General features: G+C 37.2%; 1 protein-coding gene across 1 annotated transcript; it reads left to right on the top strand.

The window, feature by feature from the left end:
- The first annotated feature begins 1,814 nt into the window (after positions 1-1,814).
- On the top strand, positions 1,815-23,245 carry ntmt2 (N-terminal Xaa-Pro-Lys N-methyltransferase). The gene is made up of 4 exons (XM_028810585.2): positions 1,815-2,017; positions 6,450-6,625; positions 15,079-15,331; positions 21,609-23,245. Exons 1-4 carry the CDS (start codon positions 1,864-1,866, stop codon positions 21,863-21,865), a joined length of 840 nt encoding a protein of 279 aa, XP_028666418.1. The 5' UTR covers positions 1,815-1,863; the 3' UTR covers positions 21,866-23,245.
- Positions 23,246-24,050: the final 805 nt, after the last annotated feature.

The raw sequence follows: 24,050 nt of genomic DNA, 5'->3' as shown, positions 1-24,050 counted from the left end.
CCACTTTATCCAATTGCAGTGCCACGGTGGGCCAGAAGCTATCCAACAACATTAAGGGCTAATCAGGATGGCTGTCCACCTCAGGACACATTTTGAAAGACGTTACGGCCTTGGCCACTAATTATGTAAAAAATGTTCTACTCCCCCTAGTGGCTTTCCCTCTTCTCCACACCAGCTTCTGTTTTATCTTTTTTTCCCCACTTTTATTACTTTCCAAACCCTTGATTGTCTAGGTTTCTATTTACAAGAGTGACCAGGTTCCCAAAGTGTCTCATATCTCAGGTTAATACAATGGAGCACTTTAAAACACTGCTGAAAACACATTACTTTAACATGGCTTTCTCATAGCTTCATTTCAGTTTAATCCTGATGCTCTGTATATTCAATTAATTGTCATTATTATTCATGGTGGCTCCAAAATTCGTACAAACCCCTACTCTCTCTTCTGTTCTTTTTCCTGTTTTCTGTTGTGGCGATCTGCACCACCACCACCTAATCAAAGCAACGTGATGTCCCTACATTGATGGATTAAAGACCAGAAGTCCACATGACCATCATCATCAAGTCCTTCCATGAGAACCCTGAATACAATGAGGACTGATTGAGGTCATTTATGTTAGGTAGAATGCCTAGAGGGAGCTGGGCGGTCCCATGGCCTGGAACCCCTGCAGATTTTATTTTTTCTCCAGCCGTCTGAAGTTTTTTTTTTTCTGTCCTCCCTGGCCATTGGACCTTACTTTTATTCTATGTTAATTAGTGTTCTCTTATTTTAATTCTTATTGACTTTTTTTCTCTTTCTTCATCATGTAAAGCACTTTGAGCTACATTATTTGTATGAAAATGTACTATATAAATAAATGTTGTTGTTGTTTCTCATTTTACAGTGTCTTGTTAAAATGTTGTTTTTTTTCCTTCCATATTGCAGTTCATCCTTTCTCTGTCACACTCTCTCTCCATTTCTCTTTTTCTCCTATGCACAACTTTCTGTAGCCCACCCAGGGCATTTCCTATATTTACATTGCTGGCCAGCCAGAGTGGTGCTCTTCCTTTGGCATGGAAATTAAGGTGCAAGTTATTACTGTCATCACATTTCTCTTTCTGTCTCCTAAGGCCTTGCTGGGCTTTACCCTGACTCTGCCACCCTTTTCTGTCTGACAATTTGCAGTTCAAAAAGTCACTCTTCACGTGTTATTTCTACTGAATTGTATAATTAGATTAGATTAGACTAGATTAGATTGTATTCGATTAGATTAGATTAGATTAGTCAATCAGTCATTTTCCAATCCGCTATATCCTAACACAGGGTCACAGGGGAATGCTGGAGCCAATCCCAACTAACACAGGGTGCAAGGCAGGAACAAATCCCTGGGCAGGGCGCCAGCCCACCGCAGGGCAGACTAGATTAGAATTTAGAGTTAAAGGGCTGCTTCTTTAAATGAATCTCAAACTTCCTTTTTCATTTAATATAATTTTTGGTGAAGCATTGTATTTAAGAATAGAAGGAAATGATTTACCAGTTATTTTCTGCAATAATGGAATAAATGATTACACAAAACATTTTATTAAGAATGTAACTGATTATATTTTAACTTTTGCTGTGTTTTTATATATTCATATTCTTAAGCCATATTTGTTAAGTTTTTAGTCTCCTAAAGGAGAAGTTTAGTCACAGATAAAATTCCTTCTCACTAAGCACTCAGTGTATTTGGTTCATTAGCTGTCAACACGCGCTTGCTGGGGGATCAGGGCTGATCAGTTTCAATGTCAACGCCAGGGCCCAGAACATACATAGAAGTAATTGGGAGCCGCAGAGACATACTTACTGTGAGACACCACGTTTCCTTGCTGGAACCAGAGCAAAAAATGGATTTCATGGGAGCGCACCTAGCTTTTATATCCCGCTGGAAAGAAACTGACAATGATCTCTGCAGACACAGCATGTCATTCATTCTGCACAAGGCCATTAGGACTGATTTCTTTGAGAGCTATCTCTATCTGCTAGAACAGATCCCTCTGGGTAAGTGTACTGTTAAGATTGCCCAGCATGGTGTGTTTCATAAGGAAAGTGAGACTAGACCCTCTATATGGTGGAAGGCCATGATTTGTGTTACGAGTAGATAGTATTAAGTTGTCGGATATTTATGGAACAAAATTAACTACATGTAGCACGTATACTAGAAGAAAAAGCTTAGACTGGGAAAAAAACAGACTTTTATATTACACTGATGGAATTCAGTTTTGAGTTTAGCAGCTGAAATCCTTGAGAAGAAGGGTTATTGTAACCAATGGTGAAAAATTGCTGCTTATTAAATTTTATTTGTTGCAGACATGTATTCCATGGAAAATAACTCATTTTAATTCACTTTGATTTGTCTAAGAATTATTTTCATGTAACGTTTAATATTTTCCTTCAGGCAGGTAAATCTTCTCATCACGCTGAGTGTTCTTGAGCTCAGTTCCCCCTAAGGGTATATAGTCATTTAACAGAATTGCCCGTTTTTATCTGGTTTTGATTTTTGGATTGTAGTTTCTAACCCCATTTTAGTGAAGCATGGAGGCTGAAAGCTCTTTCCTAGAGATTTCTATAAAAGTTAAAGGAAACAAACAAACAAATAAATATCTTTAAAGGCCCCACTTGACACATTAAGTGCTGCGTGAGTGCGAACACATAATAGCAAATGGCCACACAGAGTCACCCAGTGCATTCTGTATGTTTGAGCTGGCATACTGTAGTTTGTTTTGCAAGGAGGACTCATCTTTATTGTTTTCTTATCCTTCAACTATTTAGGCATTTGAAACCAGCAGTACTTTAGGTGCAGCCACTTTAAAGAAAATACAGCACTTAGAGACTTGCTAATTGTGCTGCTCGGGTCATGCATGCCAAATTGTTCTTCATTTTGCAATAAAAATGCCCACAAAACCAATGTCTGCCGGTATTGTGTAAAAAGAGTTATTGTTGCCCGAAATAACCTTAACTTGACAGAAATAAAAATGTAAAATGCAAATTAATCTTGAATACAATTCAGTGAGCTTGTTTTTCACTGTAAACCAATGCAAACTACATCTTATGGTTTAAATTATAAATAATAAACAGCATTAAAAAGACGGTGCATGTATATGTGGACTTACTGAATAAAATGGATTCCAATCCAGGGTTGGTTTCCGCCTCTTCACTAAACTGGATTGAGAAGGTTTCAGAATGTTGCATTATAGTTATTATTTTCACGTATTAAATAATAAGCAATATAATTATTTAATAAGACAACAAATCACTTCTTCTGTCATAGAAAAGGTGCTATATAAATAATAATAATAATAATTATTATTAATAAAACAGACATTGTTCTACTTCTTAAATAAATATGTTATGTCAAAAGCATGCCTTCTGTTTTGTACAGTCTAAAAGCTTAAAATTGCAGTTAAATGGTCTGACCTTGTGGGATCTAGCAAAGTAAAACAAATTAAGGAACAGAAGAGAACATACAACATGGCCCTCTCCATGCAAAGCTGGCCACTCAGGGAGCCTAAAAGTCAAATGGATTAAGAGAAATTAATATACAGTACAAAATTATAACCATTTAACCATTAGTCAGTGTTTTTATCTCATAGAAAACTGAAACACAGAACTTAAACAAGATGCTTTGCTTCTTTCTCCTTTACTTAGGTGTCAAATATGACTTGTGTGCTCTTGCTCAGAATAAATTTATCTTTAAAACTCAACAAGACTGTAATCTATTTATGTGGTGGATATAAATATGTACACACACACATAGACACATGAACTAAGGACTCCTATTTGTAAATAGTCTAATATTAACTAATACATTTTGCATATGTTACATGCAATCGGATAGCTAGTGCGGTCTGTGGGGCATTTTCACATCATAAGACAGGCAGCATCTAAGTTTAACCACTCATTGGCTGAAGTTAGGGGACTGACCCATTTCTGGGTTGCAGCTTCCCTGGGTGCTCTGCATGGACTTGATCCAGAAATAAAGTAAATAAACAAAAGCAAACTACTCATGCAGAAAGAAACCTGCCAAACGTGGTCACATGGTATGCTCCAGCACAAGCTGGCAAGCCCACTCTGTTATCTTTATCATTTCCACTAATGACTATAGTTTTCATCTCGCACCTTTTACATTATCAAGCAGGACTACAAAAATGTGAACTAAATTGAGAGGACGGTATTCCTGTTTTGTAACCTTATAATGTTGCAATGATGTTATAAAATATTGCCAAAAAATTAAATAGATAAGTAAGTAAATGAGTTTTGGAAATGTAAGTTTAACCCAGTGAAGTCTGCATAGAGAAGCTGCCCTTGAGTATGACTTCAACATTTTAAATGACTACTGCACACCTGAGAACTGATTACATTGTAATACTTGTGGTGTGAAAGACATGCTTCATAAATTATCTCATAATCCTGAGTGACTGCATATTTTGAAAATAGTAAAAACAAGCAAAACTTTTTTTTTAAAACAGCTGATAATATTATAATCTGTAATTTACATTTTTTAAACATGTGCATTGTTATCAAACCTCCTTAATCTATTATAGAATAAGGGGCTGCAGCCTATCCAGGCAACCTTGGGTACAAGGCAAGAATCAACCCTGGAGCATCAGGCTTTCAGAGTCACACTGATATACACGCTCCAGTACTCACTCACACGAGACCACGTTCAGCTTCACCATACTTCACCTAAACGATTTTCACATCTTTCACATTTAAACCCACCAGTCTGGTTCATACATATTGCACATTTGACACTTACTGCTGATACCTTTAAAATTTTCATTCTCCTTGTTAATTAAGCCACACTCTGACCAAACACTATCTCCAGGGGATTGAGATAAGGTGTAGCCCATACCTGGATTTAATCTGGTATCATCACACTCTCTGATTATCCTACTGAGCTAAAGGAACATTCCCTTAAACCGTAGACAAAGGTCTTCATTATTGCCACTGGTTAAATCGAGAGATTGTCTCACTAGATTATTGCTGAATATGGAATATCTTCTACAACCCTACATCTAACACCAATATATATATACATTTTACTGAATAATTGTGACAGACATCACCTGGTTCATTGCAATTACAATGTGATGAGCTGAGTTAGGCCTTTTTGCTTAAATGTAACTCATATACTGTATATTAATAACCTGCTTAATGTGAATGAAATCATTTGTCATTGAAAATACAGAGAGGTTTATAACATTTTCAAACCCACAATACAGGAAGAATGCAGAGCAGGAATTAGTGCTGGGTAGGACAGTGGTCCATCATGAGGCCAGTTTAGAGTCGTCAATTAAAATTACTTGGAGGAAAGCTTATGCAGCCACAATGCAAAATCCACATGAACAATGATCTGGTGGGCAGTTTGAAGCCAGGACACCGGCTTGCTTAGGCAGCAGCAGTAGCTACAGTACATTGCTACCCTGCATATGTCAATGTTATTTTTAATTGCAATGGCAAAAGGCCAATAAAGTAATGCATTCTTCTTTTTGTCTTCTTGTCTAACTTTAAAATAAATAAAAGGGATCAATGGGCTTCGTGATTTGTAGCCACAACTTTTTAAAATTGTCCTTAGATAAATATATATGGTGAAATTACTCATGTAAGCACCAAGAATAAAATATTACATTGTTTCTTATTTGTTTAGACAAATCTCTAGTAGAGAATAATAGAGGCCTTCCTTAGTTTCTCAAAAATTAATTGAATTTAGTTGCCCATCTTTTCCTAAGATGTACTGTATGTATTACATTGGCTTTGTACTCTTGGAAAGGAGATCTTCCTTCATTGTCATTTATCAGTAAGTATTGTTTGTTTGTTTGAAAGCAAATAAATGCTATTTTCTCTCCATCAGCTGACAAGGATGCAACTTTTTTGCATTTATCAAGGATATTTCATTTCTGAAAAACAGCAGTGAAGTTTTTTATTTCACAATGGTTTTATGCATGACAATAACCTGCAAATCTGGAAACAATCTGCAAAGCTTCAGAGTATTTCATAGAACTTTGCTGTATAAGTAACAGAATTGCGGAGAAGAGGTTAGCTCCAGGAGACTGGGTTCAGATTCCTGCCCAGTTGCTGTCTGTGCAGTTTACATGCTGTAATTCGTCCATGTTTGGGTTTTTCTCCGGATACTACGGTTTTTCAATCACAAAGACATGCATGTTGTGAGCGTGCCCTGCAGTGATCTGGCTTTCCCTCCAGGATTAGGTCCTTTATCTTAGTTCAGTGCTGCCAGGGTATGCTTCAGCTCCTCTTAGATTTAATTAACTGGGTCTCAAAAATGAACAGATATATGAGAATCATAAAGTCCAGAACCAAACAGGTGATTAAAAAACCTTTGTTATGTATACATTCTGAACATTTCTAGAAATAGCACTCTTTCTGAATCATAAAACACATTATTAATGCTAATTTATATTTTTATTAACAGTCAAACTATATACTCTAACGAGTGAAGTCATTAATGGGGAAAAGCAGTTCTATGCCAGAGCTAAGGACTTCTACAAAGATGTTTCCGCCTCTGAAGAGGGTATGATGGGCGACTTTATAGAGCTCTCTGAAATTGACATAGAAGGCTCCAGAGAATTCCTCAAAAAGTTTGTTGGAGTATGTTCTTCTTTTTATACTGTATATAATTATATAATTATACTGTATATATATATATATATATAATTTTGAAGAGATACTTATTTAAATAAAAATATAACCTTCTTCAAGCTTTCTGTTTTCATAATGCAAGATTATATATGATATTATTTTATATAAATATAAACTTATATATAATAAAATAGTATACACTTCTAGATAATAAGGCATGGTAAGAGGAGATATTCTGTTTCTAAGATCTTGGGTGTAAATGTGCTTTTAACAAAAAGAAGCACAAACAGTCTGTTAATAATATGTAGTATAGCCAAAAACAGCCATTTAAATTAATCTCAGAGGCCAGCTTGAAGACAGGTTGATTATAACAGTGTTAAAAGATGAGAATTTCAGCTTGTTATTCTGATTCATTATTTAATCCAGTGTACTAAGAAACTGACTTCTTTGGCAAGAGCAGAGCTTTAGTAATAAAGCCAAGATAAATTCTTTCTTGCACCCTCAGACCCTTTTGATTAAAATGCATAGTGCTCATGTTACCAGACTTTAATCCTCCAGCCAGGATATGAAGGGCATTGGGTGGCGTATGTAATGACATATGTGAATGTGCAAGTAAGTAATCATGGTTATTTATAGAATCTTTCAAGATCGTAAGATCCTTTGCCAATGTTGGGAAATGTTGTATGTGTGTCACATCATAACTTCATTGTGTCTTTAAAAACTCATAATGTCAATGCCATATGCATACTGCAGCTAAAAATGAGTACAGGCTGCAGATACTTTCAAGCCTTGTAAAATGTCAAAATCCACTAGGGATTCAGCCTTACAGGTTATAAAGACAGACATCCATACAACTGGCATGTGTAGCCTGTATCTTAAATTTTATCTGAAAAGTTTCTCTCTGTACATTCTGAAATGGTTTTCATTTCCCCTCGGCGATTAACAAAGTGCGTATATATAAAAGAATATAATGGGAACACAAGCAACATCTTTCATATTCTCAATCCATCCATTCATCCATCTGACTTTAAATGGAACATAACCTGTTTTGAGATTAAGGATACTGAATGACAACACTTTTCAGAAAAGGTACAGGAGCACTGCTAGTTCAGACACACACTTCTGCAAAAGCATATGAGTCTATTAAAAGAGAGAATGGACAATGAGCTACACCCCAGAAAATGTAGTGAGTCCATAAGAACTTTAAATCTGAATGCTACATGGCACTAACAGAAGACTTCACTGCTCTCTACTCCTTTGAGATTACATTAACCATGAGGACTGATTTAGATCATTTATGTTAGGTAGAATGCCCAGTAGGGCAGAACGTTGTGTCTCATTGTTACAAATGAGACACAAACTGATAAAGAGCTGGGCACTGGAGAGTGAGCTCATATATTGTAGATGGCAAAATACATGAAAATACTAAAGAAACACAGGCAACAGGCAAACTTGCACTGAGACTGGAGGAAACATCTTCTCAGACATGAATCAATCCCCTGAGTTGGTTCATAAGGCTCAGGATTCCAAAGATGTCTTGACAGGAAGAGGTGGGGTTGTTGGCAGAAGCAGAAATTGGGTCCTGGTATCGATGGTATTCTGTCCTGAGGACGGGAAAGAGATAGGGATGAGTTTGGCAGTGCCCTCTCCTGGTTCAACCTGGTATTGCAGCTATTATATGAGCCAGTAGCAGAGATTTCATGAATTTCTATGCCACTTACAGCTATTAAGCTGGATCATTACAGTTGTGCATGAAATAGTATACATTATATATAAAATTAATTCCAATAAAAATGATCAGATATATTTAACATATAGAAAAGTATAAGAAAATTCTCTTTCATAAATAAAAACAGCAGATAATTATACATTGATTAGTTGTACAGTTAAACAAAAAATTGCTTTGATGTGCTTTCTCAAAAATAAATAACTAAATTTCTATTGCACTTGATTGTTAATATATACACAGTGCATAGTTTTAAAAATGCAGAACTTTTTACCCTTATATGAGGCATATTGAAAAATGAGCAATCAATTGCAAATTAGCTCTTGTAAATTATACTGTAAATACTGGATCTTAGCCTGTAATTATAAATAATGATTATTCAGTCTAGGCTCTTTGTGTTTCCTTAGATAGCTGATTAGTCTGGCTTTCCACAACACTGCACTGAAAAAGTGAATTTAGAAAATGAAAGAATTAGTGAAAAGCACATATTATATGCTTTCTATACTCACATTCCTAAATTCTACACATATAACTCCAATTTGGGGCATAGGGCTTCAACAGGCTGCCTCCATTGGATTTTGCTTAGGCCAAGGTGTTTGGTTTTTGGCCATGACTTGCTGGCTTAATTATACAATTAATAATAACACATTTTATTTATGTAGCACCTTTGCCATGTTCAAAGCACGTGTCTCTACACATATATAATAAATAATAGGGTACTTTCACATGAAGTTACTTGTAATTCTTTTGGAAAATATGAAATAACCTCTAATATGAGCATGTAAAATGGAAAATAGTAACGTTTGATTTAGAGTCTCAGCTATATTATTACATATCCATGTCTCATTTCTGAATTACCCCATGAAATTAATAAATGATATCTAATCTAATCTAATGTCAAATATTGTAAATTGAAGTTAAAAAGTTACAATATAAGGTAAATCTCACTACTATTAAACATTTAAATGATATTTAAATGACAAAAAAGTTACTTTTTAAAGCTTGTTTGTCTGCTTGTTGTAATTGTGACAAAATAAGTACTTTCTTATTTTAACAAGTTAGAAACTGTATACATGGCACAACATTCTATTAACGTTCTGAGACTCAGTTAACTTAGTGGGGGCATTTTCAGTTATTTATTTGCCTTATCATAGAGGTACAATACTGTAGATGTTACATTTTTTAAAATATTTTGTAACAGGCGTGACTGTGACATGTAATGACGATTTACTCAGACTCCCATTCCGCTGTTTATTCAGGCTTGCATTAGCGCCTGGCATGCGCACACTGCCATTTGATCGCTCATGCTGAGTACTGAGAATCTGTTTTGCCAACACAAGTGGCTGTAGCACAATGGGAGTCTGCCCATCCCAAGGTAAAACAAACAAAAACAAATGCCAGTTTAGCATCACCAACTCTCCTAACCTGTGGGTAAACCAATGGAGGGTGTTTGAAACCTCAGACTCCTTATACTGTGTTAGTGGCTTCATGGGCAGTCAGGTTGAGTTTAATCTCCATTTATGAATAAAAGGAAATTATACAGTATACACACAGTTATACAGCTGAAAGTAATGATACCTTTTCAAGTTTAAATTAAACACAAAGACAAACACAAAAAAAAACCAGAAAAATTAATAATGAGATACAGCCAAAGCTGGTCACTTTGAACCTGTATTTCATTTATTTCTCCTCAACACAGGAAATCATTTTGTCTAACCTGGTCAAGTTTGGCTCATATTTCAGTAACTTTTGAGTTATAAATTTACATTAGGAGAACCAGTGCACATTTGATTGCACATTTATCAAGATGTCTTGCAGGAACAGAAAAAAAAAATACTGGCAACAAAAAGAATATGCACTAATAAATCAAAATTATATAATATATTACTGGATGTTGTCAGAAAAAAAAAAAAAACTTTTGCCTCTGTGTGCAATTTAATCATTGCATGATTATCTATCTATCTATCTATCTATCTATCTATCTATCTATCTATCTATCTATCTATCTATCTATCTATCTATCTATCTATCTATCTATCTATTGCTGTTTTTATAGCATGGGTTTTTAATAGACCATTGACTAAATATTGCATTGCATAAAATATAGGGAAAGAATTTTAATATCAACAAGTTTAATATAATTTATACTATTTTAAATTATTTAATAGAAAGGGTAATAATTAGTGGGCAGAAATGTGCATGGTGGTTAGTAGTGTTACCTTATAGTGCTGGTTTTGAATCCCGGCCTGGATACTTTCTCTTTAGAGACTGCACATTTTTCCTGTATCTGCCCATATTTTTCTCTGGGCACTAACATTTAGTTGTGGAATGTTAATTCAGTGTAATTTTGAAGGATCATCAATCCTAACCCCAAGGGTCTTACTCCAACTTTGATTAAATGCTGTATAATTGTAAAGTAGCTTTTTTTCTTTCATCCCCTTCAGGTTTTTTTAAACTGTAAAAACTGCTAATTGGTATTGTTGTAGAAATAGTGCTCTTAAAAATGTATATATATACTGTATATATATATTTTTTTCAAAAGTCTAGACATAAATAAGACACAACTCAAAATCAAAAAATGTACAAAGTCAAAGTTCTGAAATTCATAAATGCTTACAATAGTTAGTTTGTGATTTATTTAGCTTTCACCTTGTAATAGTTATGTTTGCCAAGATAAAGGGACAAACTTTGAATAACAGAGGTCACTGGCAGGCAAAATGTCACAAAATACCAGGAGAAGATGGTTACAGGGAATCTGCCCCATTATTCATCAAAAACCAAATTGTTAGCCAAAGGTTGAAGTCAATGCCAGAAAAGAGTCTTTATTACACTATTAATGAACACAAACAGGGCCGTTCTTAGGACGTCGGGGGCCCTGTGCATAATTAGACTGTGGGGGCCCTAATGCGTGTAGTATTAGCTACAGTTCAGCCAGATTTGACCTGTTTCCACTGGGCACAGCGTGGAGGTATGTAGCTAAGCCCAGTGTGTGCAAAATGTGCAGTGCAGTGGTGCATATTTTTATAAATTTTACAGCATTTTATTTATTTATTTAGTCTCAATTAAAAAGTGTGTTTTTTATACCATTTTCCATTTTTTTTCTACCAAATTAAAACTTGGGCTAAAGAACATTCCAGAATAAAGCTCAAGAAACACTTGCGAAATCTTTAATTAATGCCGAGTAATCAAGCGAATGGACAACGTCTCGCTCAATGGACATTAATGCTAAAGCATTCAATCGTTCTTGTAACATGGTTGTACTGAGGTAATTTTTGATTATCTTTAGCTTAGAAAAGCTGCGTTCTCCAGCAGTGACAGTAACTGGTATGGTCAAGGCGAGACATAGCGCTATTGCGATGTTTGGAACAAAATCTTCCAAGCTGTTCTGGTATATAAACTGCAATGTTTCAAGAGCAGAAGCATTAGGAGGCACCAGATTTGCCAAAATACGCAATTCAGAGAACAAGTCCTGAGGAGCAATATCAGAACCAGTCGTTTCATTTGTAAGTATCGCATTCAGATCCTGACAGGATTTAATCAAATCCGCATCACTTGGACCTTTCATTTGGTCAAAGTGCTCAGTCATTGACGATATCGCTTGGTTAAGCAATACATTGAAAAACTCAATGCGATATTTATCCTTTGGATCAAGTATTGGTTGATCTTGCACTTCGTAGTCAAAATTTGACTCAAATTGTCTGCGCACTCTTCTTCTGTGCAAGCTTTCTGGTGCAGGAAAGCTAATTTCTTGTGGATTAATTTCCAATTCTTCAGCTAATTCAACGCAACTGTGATCTGGAACGGAATGGTCTCCTCCGATGAGAGCACTCTATTTATTGACTTTTGTGGCGGCGTGTCGTAACAGGGCTCCGCCTGCACAGGGTCCTGGCCATAGTGAACGCCCCAAGCCCCAGTTCCCTGTTGCAGCGTTCCTGCCCCAGGAAAGGGCAGTAAGCTTAGCATTAAACTTCGTAGTACAGATACGTAGCTTGCATCGATCTTAAAAAAAAAAAACCCTCGAGTGAGGGTTTTGTCTCGGGGCCCCGGGCGACTGCCCTGCTCGCCCATGCCTAAGAACGGCCCTGACACAAACAACAATCACACACACCGATTTCTCTTGATTTATCTGCAGACTTGGACCAGGAAGAGCATAGTGCTGACCATTTACCTTGTTGCGCTTATGACATCAGCTCCATGATTTTATGTTGCATAGCACAGTCATAACAACTTCTGCTAAAACTGTGGTCCACATGATAACCAAGATGGTGTCAGAAAAGGCCATAAAGAATTTGAAATTATCTGAAAACAACACTAGCAGAAAGTAGTACCAGAATTAAGTTCTATGACCCACAAAACTATATTTGCATAAAAAGAAGATGAGAAGAAGTTTAAAAAGTGTTATAAAATAACAATTATAACATAAATAAAGTTGAAATATTTAAAGCAAGTGGTCATCTATCCTAAATAAGATTACAGCACTGATGACATATGCTGATGCATGAGTCCACAGCAATTGTCTGTACAAAACAAGCTTGCCCATCCTATTCACCTAGACTGTTCAGAATAACATCAAGTTGGGATTTGAAGGTTCCCAGAGTCCTACTATCCACAACACTGCTTTATAGTTTATTCTATGTATCAATTGTTCTTTGCGTTAACTTCCTAAAATTTGTGCAAAATTTCCCCCAGCAATTCCAACCGTGTTCTTGTTCCAGAATTTATTTTAAAGTAACAACTGGTATCCACTGTTCTAATTCCATTTATAATTTTAAACACTTAATCATGCCAACTCTTAAGCTCTTTTGGCTTTAACTGAAAAGATTCAACTCCTTCAGTCTCTCCTCTTAGACCCAGAATCCCCCTAGCTGCCCTTCTATGGTCTTTCTTTAGCACTGCTATGTCTTTTTTGTAATATGGAGACCAAAGCCCAGCACAGCATTCCAGGTGAGGCCATTCTAGTGCATTATAAAGCTTAAGCATAATTTCCCTTGACTTGCAGTAATGTATAACTATAGCAATGGCACAACTAGTTTTGTTCTCCTGAAGTAACACTGAGCAACACAAGGAACAGCCCTGTCACCTTTTCTCTTCACCCTGTAGACTACAGGCTATAGACATAACACCTGGTCATGTCGCTTCTATAAATTTTCTGATGTTTCTGCAATTAAGGGGTGTATTCATAAGGGGGTTGAGACAGAGGAGTCAGGTGGAGAACGTTGTTCCTTGGTGCAGAATTGCCTGCAACTTAACATCAGCAAAACCAAGGAATTGATTATTGACTTTCACCGTACCAAAGAACCTCTTTGCCCGGTCACAGTTAAGGACTTGGATGTAGAGGTGATGCATTACTAAAAGTGTTTGGGGTCCACATCAATGACAGGCTGGAGTGGACAGAGGAACTATAGAAGACAGGGCAGAGCACTGTGCTCCATTAATAGGGGTAGTGACATCCTTCACATCTTCTATAACTCTGTAATGGCCTGTGTGAAGTTCTGCGCTGTAGTGTGCTGGGCTGGTAGCATCACTTCAAGAGAGGCCCTCTGAATCAACAAGCTAATTAAATAGGTAAGCTCAATTATGGGACACACTCTGGAACCCCTGGAGGTAGTAGCAGAGTAGCGAATGAAAACAAAACTAAGTGTTTTACCTATCTATCTATCTATCTATCTATCTATCTATCTATCTATCTATCTATCTATCTATCTATCTATCTATCTATCTATCTATCTATCTATCTATCTATCTATCTATCTATCTAGTATGTTTCAGGTGAAAAATAATTTGTAAAAAAGAAGTATAAAAGTAATACATGTTTTATTTAACCTGGAGTAAAAAATGGAAAATAATTGTTAACAGGTAGCTAATGAGAGTCACAGCCTGTTAACAGAAAACATAACACTTCTTTTTTGCACTTTTATACATGATAAACTGTGTCCACATTACATGGACTGAATACTTACACACTGAGAATCCTATTTTTGCTTTAACATGTACTGTAATTCATTTACATCTTATCATGGTGGGCATTGTATTCATTGGAAGTTTAGAACATTGTGATTGGAGTCTCAAATATTAACAGAATATGGAAAATGCAATGTATTTATGATCTCTTGGGAATGTGCCTGATTGAATGATCTGAAGCCTCCCATAGCCCATTAATATTAGCTTTGCATCTGAATCTTAATTTGTATTCGGCTGCATCTTTTACTAAAAGCTTTGTAGTCCACCTTTGCTCGGTACTAGTAATTCATCCATCCATTATCCAACCCGCTGAATCCGAACACAGGGTCACGGGGGTCTGCTGGAGCCAATCCCAGCCAACACAGGGCACAAGGCAGGAACCAATCCCGGGCAGGGTGCCAACCCACCGCAGGACACACACAAGCACACCCACACACCAAGCACACACTAGGGCCAATTTAGAATCGCCAATCCACCTAACCTGCATGTCTTTGGACTGTGGGAGGAAACCGGAGCGCCCGGAGGAAACCCATGCACACACGAGGAGAAGTACTAGTAATTTTAAACACATATACACTCAGTAATAATTCACCTCTAGCATTACATTAGACCTGTAATTTTAAAATTTAAAAGTATTTCATTACAAAAAGCTATATTTTCAATAGGAATTAGTCTGTATAGCTTTTGGATCTGGCAATGAGGAGGATGCTCCAATAGGTTTGAACAGGAAACTATTGTGAGGAGATTTTCCATTTTTCTTTGCTTTCTCTGGCAGGGTACAGGAAAGACTGGCACTGAATGTGCCCTTGACTGTGGCTGTGGGATTGGCAGAGTCACAAAGAATGTCCTCTTACCAATATTTGAGACTGTGGAGATGGCTGACATGATGGAAGAGTATCTGATCCATGCACATGAGAATTACCTTGGAAATGACGCAGACAAGATTGAGACATACTACTGCTATTCCCTGCAGGACTTGACTCCACCAGTCAAGAAATATGATGTTATTTGGATCCAGTGGGTTGCATGTAAGTTTCTTATCAAGACAGTATCAATGAAAATAAACATGTCTAAGCATTGAAAATTATGAGTAAAAAAGCAATGAGGCAGTCAATCAATCAATACATTTTAAAATGTTCCGTTTTATCGATTAAAGTAACTATATGGTTACATCTGAGTAATAAATTATGGTTCTTTGTGGATATTATACCCTGCACTGAAAATATAATTGGGTGGTGCATTCAGAATATAAAATATTGTATTTTCCTATAACTTTATCTTCCACCACCAGTCATTTGAAGTAATCCCCTTAGGTTTTGCATTGACTGAAAGTAGAATAACTGATTACCATAACAATCAAATAGACTTTCAGAACTGTTCAAGTAAAAGCACTGTATTGTCATGGTAATTAAGTTTGTATCATTAGACTTCTGGTTTCTTTGGCCATGCATTGCATTAAGCATGTTGTAACATGAAAGGATGAATTGGGTATGAATTGATACTACGTAAATAAAACACTACAGTGGTTTATTTTCTCATCCACACTTGATTACAGTAAATATCATTTTCTCTTTATGCTTCCTTCAAATTTTTGTACATTGAGATAAAATATGGGTAAAGGCATTTCCAATGATTGGTATAAAATAGAAACTTAATTTCAAAACCCAGTCCTCATTAGCTCCAAAACTGTAGTGCTAATAATGGAGCCACTGTGCCATTTCAAAGTCTACCTTTGACAAATCTCCTCACCTTTGGTTTAGTATAAGATTGCAAAAAGACAATTCATTCAGTGCCTCCAGGTGTGCAGTTCTATGCCCAGGGCAATAATATGAGCTTCAGTTGGGCAGTTAGGTTGAGTTTAATTTTATGTAATGTAGATGTCACACAGTAGTGAACTGTTCCTCTTTGATGATGTGGATTGAATTAACTGCTGAGGACAAGCACATAGTAATATATTAGCAGTAACTGCTCCCATGGATAGAAGGTTTTAATATTGTATGGGTGTACATCGCTAATGGCTGTAAGCACAAAAGAAGGATGAAAAAATGGATACATAACTTGTATAATTACATATTTTAGGTATACTGAAAATGTAACTTGTATGCTAAAATGCTTGTGGTATATATACTCCTATGCCTACATAACTCCTTACTGACATAAATCTACTCTCTATAAATCCTAAGCCTAAAACTGCAACAATTTTCTGCAACGATTTTATATGATGTTTTAATGTCACTTTTTTGTCACGCTTTAAATTGGGCTTTTCAGAATTTATTAACCTTTAATGTGATGTTGTTAAATTTTTAGATTCTTATTCTGTTTTTAAATTCTAAACGAAAAAAGAACTCACGTCCTGTGAGACAAGACTTTGTGCCAAAAGATTTAACCATGCCCGGGGCTGGAAATAAAAGACAAAGAGTAGGACAGCTGCTGTACAGGCTTTAAATGTTTGAAGCACCGTACAAGATGTAGATCACGTGTCACGGCAGCAGCAGCAATCCAGCAGCTGATCGAGCAAAGAGGAGGCAAAAAAAAAAAACTATTTGTTTCCCATTGTATCACCATTTAAGAAGGGGTTTCGGAGGAGGGACCACGTCTCTTTGGGACAAGCGGCAGAGATGTGAAGTGGCCAGTGTGTCTGTGTGTGTGGGGGGGTATTGGCAAGCGAAGTGAGCACTGGGGAACCCCCTTGTAACATATTTAAAAAGAAAATGCTTCCTTATGCACAATATTGTGAGTAAACACTGTTTTCATTGGGACTTAGATTTCTTTGCTTTTTTGTATCAGGAACTTTAACTTTTTCTCCTCAGATTGCACTAGACCAAATTACTTGGCCATAAGTAAAAACTTGAGACGATAAATATATTCCAAAAATATCTAAAGTTTGCTGAGTGATTAAAATGGAGGAAATTGCATATGTGCTTACTCGGCCAAATGTATAAAATTAACTGTAGTAATATGGTTAAAAGCATATATATCTGTATAAGCCTTAAAAATCTGTATTCTGTATGTGGGGTGTCCAAATTGGAGTTTGTAATATGTATTTATTGCTATCTTCATATTCACTGTCTTCATTTCCTTATGTTGATGACCTGTACTCATTTATGCTATATGCTGCCTGACAATATATACACAAGATTCTAATTTGTGAAATGTAAAGTATCATTTGTGAGCAGTACATACAGTAGATAGAAAAAAATGCAATTATAATTCACAGAATAGTAGGTACTGAGTTTAAACAGCTCATGAAAGATCATAGTTAAAACAGAACTGTTCTGGTTCACTAACAAAGGACTAATGAAATGTCCCAGAATGAGATTTTAAGCCTTGTTTGCTCCCTGGACTTGGGACATCCATTAGTCACAGTAAATGTAAAATGCAACAAAATATCAGCCATGATAGTTGGGAGTTTAGATTGCTTACAATGCTCAAAAAATGCAACTTCAGGATGTGTTCAGTATGTTCGCTTCTATCCATCCATCCATCCATCCATTCTCTTCCGCTTATCCGAGGTCGGGTCGCAGGGGCAGCAGCTTGAGCAGAGATGCCCAGACTTCCCTCTCCCCGGCCACTTCTTCTAGCTCTTCCGGGGGAATCCCAAGGCGATCCCAGGCCAGCCGAGAGACATAGTCCCTCCATTGTGTCCTGAGTCTTCCCCTGGGCCTCCTCCCGGTTAGACGTGCCTGGAACACCTCACCAGGGAGGCATCCAGGAGGCATCCTGATCAGATGCCCGAGCCACCTCATCTGACTCCTCTCGATGCGGAGGAGCAGCGGCTCTACTCTGAGCCCCTCCCGGATGACTGAGCTTCTTACCCTATCTTTAAGGGAAAGCCCAGACACCCTACGGAGGAAACTCATTTCAGCCGCTTGTATTCGCGATCTCATTCTTTTGGTCACTACCCATAGCTCATGACCATAGGTGAGGGTAGGAACATAGATCGACTGCTAAATTGAGAGCTTCGTCTTGCGGCTCAGCTCTTTTTTCACCACTACAGACCGATGCAGAGCCCGCATTACTGCGGATGCCGCACCAATCTGCCTTTCGATCTCACGCTCCATTCTTCCCTCACTCGTGAACAAGATCCCGAGATACTTGAACTCCTCCACTTGGGGCAGGATCTCGCTACCAACCCTGAGAGGGCACTCCACCCTTTTCCGGCTGAGGACCATGGTCTCGGATTTGGAGGTGCTGATTCCCATCCCAGCCGCTTCACACTCGGCTGCGAACCGATCCAGAGAGAGCTGAAGATCACGGCCTGATGAAGCAAACAGTACAACATCATCTGCAAAAAGCAGTGACCCAATCCTGAGTCCACCAAACCGGACCCCCTCAACACCCTGGCTGCACCTAGAAATTCTGTCTATAAAAGTTATGAACAGAATCGGTAACAAAGGGCAGCCCTGGCGGAGTCCAACTCTCACTGGAAACTCTCACTGATCGTACAGGGACCGAAAAGCCCTTATCAGGGGGTTCTATAAAACATCATTTTGCTTGTTTAAATTTATTATTAATAACAATCACAACATTCCTTATAGATAGATAGATAGATAGATAGATAGATAGATAGATAGATAGATAGATAGATAGATAGATAGATAGATAGATAGATAGATAGATAGATAGATAGATAGTGTGGAATGTGGCCAGCAGCTTATCCCGGCCAATACCCCCAAGCCGCCAGATGGAACCATCCCTCAACATGGAGGGGCCCCGAATTCCAGCAGGGCATCATGGAACTTGGAGTCTTTCATCACAGCCCTGCTGGATACTGTGGGGGCCGCCATGGGATGCTGCAGGGAGGCTCAAGGACTTGTATTTCCCGTATAACCTGGAAGTGCATCCTAGTCACAGGGACAGAGGAAATAATGTACTTCTGGGCTGAAGAAAAGGAGTTTTCACCTGACCCGGAAGTGTTATAAAGTCACATGGACTGAGGGACAGAAACACTTCTGGGTCAAGGACTTTAAAAGGACTGTGGGAAATCCCAGCACTAAGCCGAGTTGGGGGGAAGGGTGACTGAGCTGCTGGGAGTGGAGGATTTGTGTATTGATTAAGTATTGTGATTATTATTGAGTATTGTGGAGTGGAGGGTGCTTTGTGCACTTATTATAATAATAAATTTAATTATTTGGACTTTTATCTGGTGTTTGACACATTGTCTGAGGGTTCAAGGGGATGACAGCGCTCCCTATCTGTCACAATAGATAGATAGATAGATAGATAGATAGATAGATAGATAGATAGATAGATAGATAGATATTATGAACTTTTTACAGGAACTCACGCAACACACACGCACACACACAGATGCACACACACACCCACACACCCACAAACACTATGGTGTGAACACACACCAGTAAGACTAAAAAGAAAGAAAACTTGTCACAGTCACACTGAGGTTGGTATGATGGAGCCCCAGTAGCATATCTTGACTCACTTCTCCTGAAAATTTTGTTGGCTGAAAGCCCTCAGTGTTAGTGTGTCAGAAAGATTTTAAATTAGCTTGTTGATTTGGTGGGCTTCTCTTAAAGTGAAGTTGCCGACCCAGCCCACCACAAAGTAGAAAATCACACTGGCCATCACAGAATGGTAGAATAAGTGAAGGATGTCAGTAAATACATTAAAGGAACATGGTCTCATTAGAAAAAAGAGTCTGCTCTGTCATTTCTTATATAGTTCCTCTGTGTTACTAAGTACCCTGTTTATATGTACTTCAACTTGACTTTTTTTAATCAGCATTTTTTTCCACTTTAGTACTGTTACTTGCTGGATTTTTGCAAAGGTGTAAATGGGTCTGACATCATTACCCTTGATTTAGAGATTACATCATCGAAAGGTAACATTTTAATACGCAGATGTAGACATTTTATATATGTTCATACAAGTCCCCTCACGTCTGTCAGTGTGACCCTATATTTTCTAAAGTGGCCATGAAAATCCAGTTGTGCCCTTGTTTTCCATTTAGATGCTTCCCCTGCAGTATATACATATCTACAACTGACAAAATGTGGAGACTTGTGTATAGGAATGTTTAAGCCATTAGGTGATAGTGTGATGGGTGAGTGTCTTCGAGGAGAAACATGCAGGGAACACAAGCCTGGTAGAGGGCACATGGTTTCTAAAGGGAACATATGGAACTGTGCTGTCTCTCAGACAGTACATGCAGCCAGGGAACTCCTAATGGGAGTTCAAACCTGGTGTCCCTGTAGCATATGATCAATCACCTTTGAGCCTTTGAGGTGATGTCAGAATTTGGCTGGAAGTGACACCAGGTTGTTGTTTAAAACTGCCTTTCAACCAAATGGCAGTAAAGTTGGAAGAACTCAGCATACTAAGCATTTGTTCAACTCAAAGGAGACAAAGAGAGTGCTCGTGTAGTACTTTAATTAAAGTTCAGATATAAAAATATCCTGCGGTGGGTTGGCACCCTGCCCAGGATTGGTTCCTGCCTTGTGCCCTGTGTTGGCTGGGATTGGCTCCAGCAGACCCCCGTGACCCTGTAGTTAGGAATATAGCGGGTTGGAAAATGGATGGATGGATGGATGGATATAAAAATATCATATAACTACAATCTACATAGTCCAAAAATCCGAAATAGTCACTATAAGAGGTAAAATAAACTAAGTAGATTCTATCAAATATTAACAAGAATATGTGGCCTTTTTCAACCATTCTTTGTTTGAATAACAACGAGAACACAATTTTCAATGTTTATTCTGTTTCTATTTTTGACTGCATTTGGTTGGGTTGTTTTCAAGCATTATTTTTGTTGTTGGATGATTATTTCTTGCTTATTCGTTTTCTTTGCTATATAAACCTGCTTGGTTTTTTTAAACATGGGTTTACATCTACATCTCAAATATGTGCATGTTAAGCTAATTTGTAAATTTCTTTTGTCATCATACAAGGATGCGCAACTGTAAACGTGAGTGTGCCCTGTGATAGATGGACATCCTGTTTAGAACTGATTCCCACATTATGTCCCAAACTACTGAAATAGACTGTAGGTCTCTACTGATCTGAATAGATTGGCAGAACCATGATTTGAAAATACTGGGCAACACAGTACAAGCTATCAGATTACATAACTTAGTTAATTGTTCCTTTTTACATTATTCCTGTTTAATCCAAGCACCACCTCCATTTGCCACCCTCCTTTAAAATTAACATTAGCATGTTCAAGATGGATCTTAGTAACTTGCATTGTTTTCCATGAGTCATACAAAATCAAATCAGCATATGAAACTGAAAAGAGCTAAAATAAAAACCTTGAGTGTATTTTTTCTTCTCTTCTGCTAGGTCATCTTACTGACAGAGACTTATTGGAGTTCCTCATCAAATGCAAAGCAAGTCTGAAACTGAATGGAGTTATAATAATTAAGGACAACATGGCCAGGAAAGGCTGCAGGTTGGACCCCGATGACAGCAGTTTGATAAGACACATTGATATTCTAAAGAATATAATTTACAGAAGTGACCTGAAAATAATCAGCATTGAGAAACAGAAAGGATTTCCAGAGCAGATGGTTCCAGTGTGGATGATTGCTCTGAAGTAATTTTCAAGGATGTTTTTAGCATTAGTAAGTAAGACCAAAATTATGGAATGGAAAGGGATGGCTGAATGGTCCATGTGGCCTTTGTTTAGATTGAATGTAGCACCCAAATACTCAAGATATACCCAAATTCATAGGAATCATAAATTTCTTGGTAGTCATTCCTCACCTGTGTTTACACTCCTTAACATAGCACCCAACTTTTCCAACTCACAAGTAGTTAAGAACAAAAAATATACTTCACATCCACACAATTTGAGATAACCTAAATTGGGAAAAAGTGTTTTCTATGTATATAGCAATCATTTGATTGATAAAGTTAGCCATTTCGAAGATGCCTTTACAACAACATAAAGCATAAACATAACCACTTTATTTGATTTTATAATGGAATGTTAACATTTGATCTTATGGATGTTTAGGCACAGGATCATAGGTACAAAATACTTTGGGATATCATGCAAAAGGTGCAAAGGTGTTGTTGCTTTCTAGTCAAACCAGCGTGTTAGTTGGACTTCAGAAGGCACTGTAGTCTATTGGCCGAAGAGGCATACTGGAAACCATAAGTCTATAAATTGACTATGTGCACTAAGCAAGTTTTAGCTCTATGCTCGCATAAAAAATACCTTTGTATTACACAGTGTAACACACAGTTAATTATACAGCACTTTAGACAGCTGCTTATTCTAAAAGGCACTTTATAATAAGAATGATTTGCTCATTACAGAGGAAGCCTCTCAGAAAAAGTTTGTAAAAGTTTGTCCTCCAGATATCATATTTTTATTATTTATTACAAGACTTAAAAGATAAGTTCTGTATTTTTCAAGTTACATTGTTTTCTTCAACCATGGTATATGTTAAATTTTACATTAAATTGCGTTCTAAAGTGAAGCATTTTTTAATGAATTTTGAAAAATACTTAGCCTGCACTTATAATGGAGGTTAACACTACTGATTTTCAAGAGAAGAGTATTATGGAAAATTGATCTTTGCCTTGAGTTTGCACACATATTGTTGAACAGTGTTCCCATGTCATTTTAGAATGGAAAAGTAAAACAATTCTGTGAGATTCTGACTTTCTACAAAGAGACTGGCTGTGTGCTTCACCTCACTCCTCTTCTTCCTTCTGCACCTTTCAGCTCCAGAGGCTGTTTCCTGTAGCGTTTGCTTTATTCCTTATGGAGTCATCTCCAAGTGCTGTTATTGACATTTTTAAATGGAGATGCCCAGATGTAAACTGCTGCCTATGTTTTGTAGATAACTCACACTAATCATTGAAAAAAGTCAATTAATTACAGCCTTTCACTTAAAGAAAGTTAATTCTTGCCATTCAAAAAAATGCATTATTTTGCAGAGACATTGCCTACTGTCACAAGTACCATCATGCATGTGCATGCTTCGTCAGTCTAGCGAGAGAAAGGCTGAACATGCATGTAGTGTGCAATGAAGTAAGAAAAAGTGAAAAGAACATTGCAAGCATATAATTTTATTCAGGTTCAAGTTTAGTAAGTTTAGTACAGAAATGTTCACACAGGTGAAGGTGTAGTACAGAGCTATCATTCCTACCTCACGATGCTCGAGTCTGCATGGAGCTTTAATGTTCTCTCCATTTATTTATGGGCTGATTGGTATCAGTAAGTTTACACATTCAGAAATGTTGTCCTCAATTCTTTTATTATCCTTTCCTTAGCAAGAACAACTCAACAAACCCTATCATATTTAATAATTGGTTTGATGCACTTTAAATTCATTTTATTGCGGTTTAGCTCTATTCTATACTCCACATTTTTCATTTTGTCAGTATTAATTGAGCGTGAACGAGTTACCACAGAAAGTATGTAATGCTGAGTATTGATTGGCAGTGTGAAATTAGTATTGTAACAATGTGCAAAGTCTTTTATAAAAAATATCCAGTAGAGTATAATCAGGACAGTTTAGATTTATTGTTATATGTACAAGGTACAATAAAATTCTTATGAGAGGTCTTCATTACGACTGTACCACTTGGTGTGGATCTTGCTCCATAGGCTATATGAAATAATAACACGAATGGAATAAGTTAAAAGGTGTTTAGGAAAAAATAATCATATAATTTAAGCATGCATCAGTCTGTTATTACAATCCACGGCAGAACCATTAAAGAAACTGAACTGAACACAAGTGTGAAGCTTTTGGAGTTTGGCGAAGG

This window comes from Erpetoichthys calabaricus, chromosome 10 (assembly GCF_900747795.2).
Source record: "Erpetoichthys calabaricus chromosome 10, fErpCal1.3, whole genome shotgun sequence".
Taxonomy (NCBI): Eukaryota; Metazoa; Chordata; class Cladistia; order Polypteriformes; family Polypteridae; genus Erpetoichthys; species Erpetoichthys calabaricus.
This window is presented reverse-complemented; position numbering and strand designations above follow the sequence as displayed.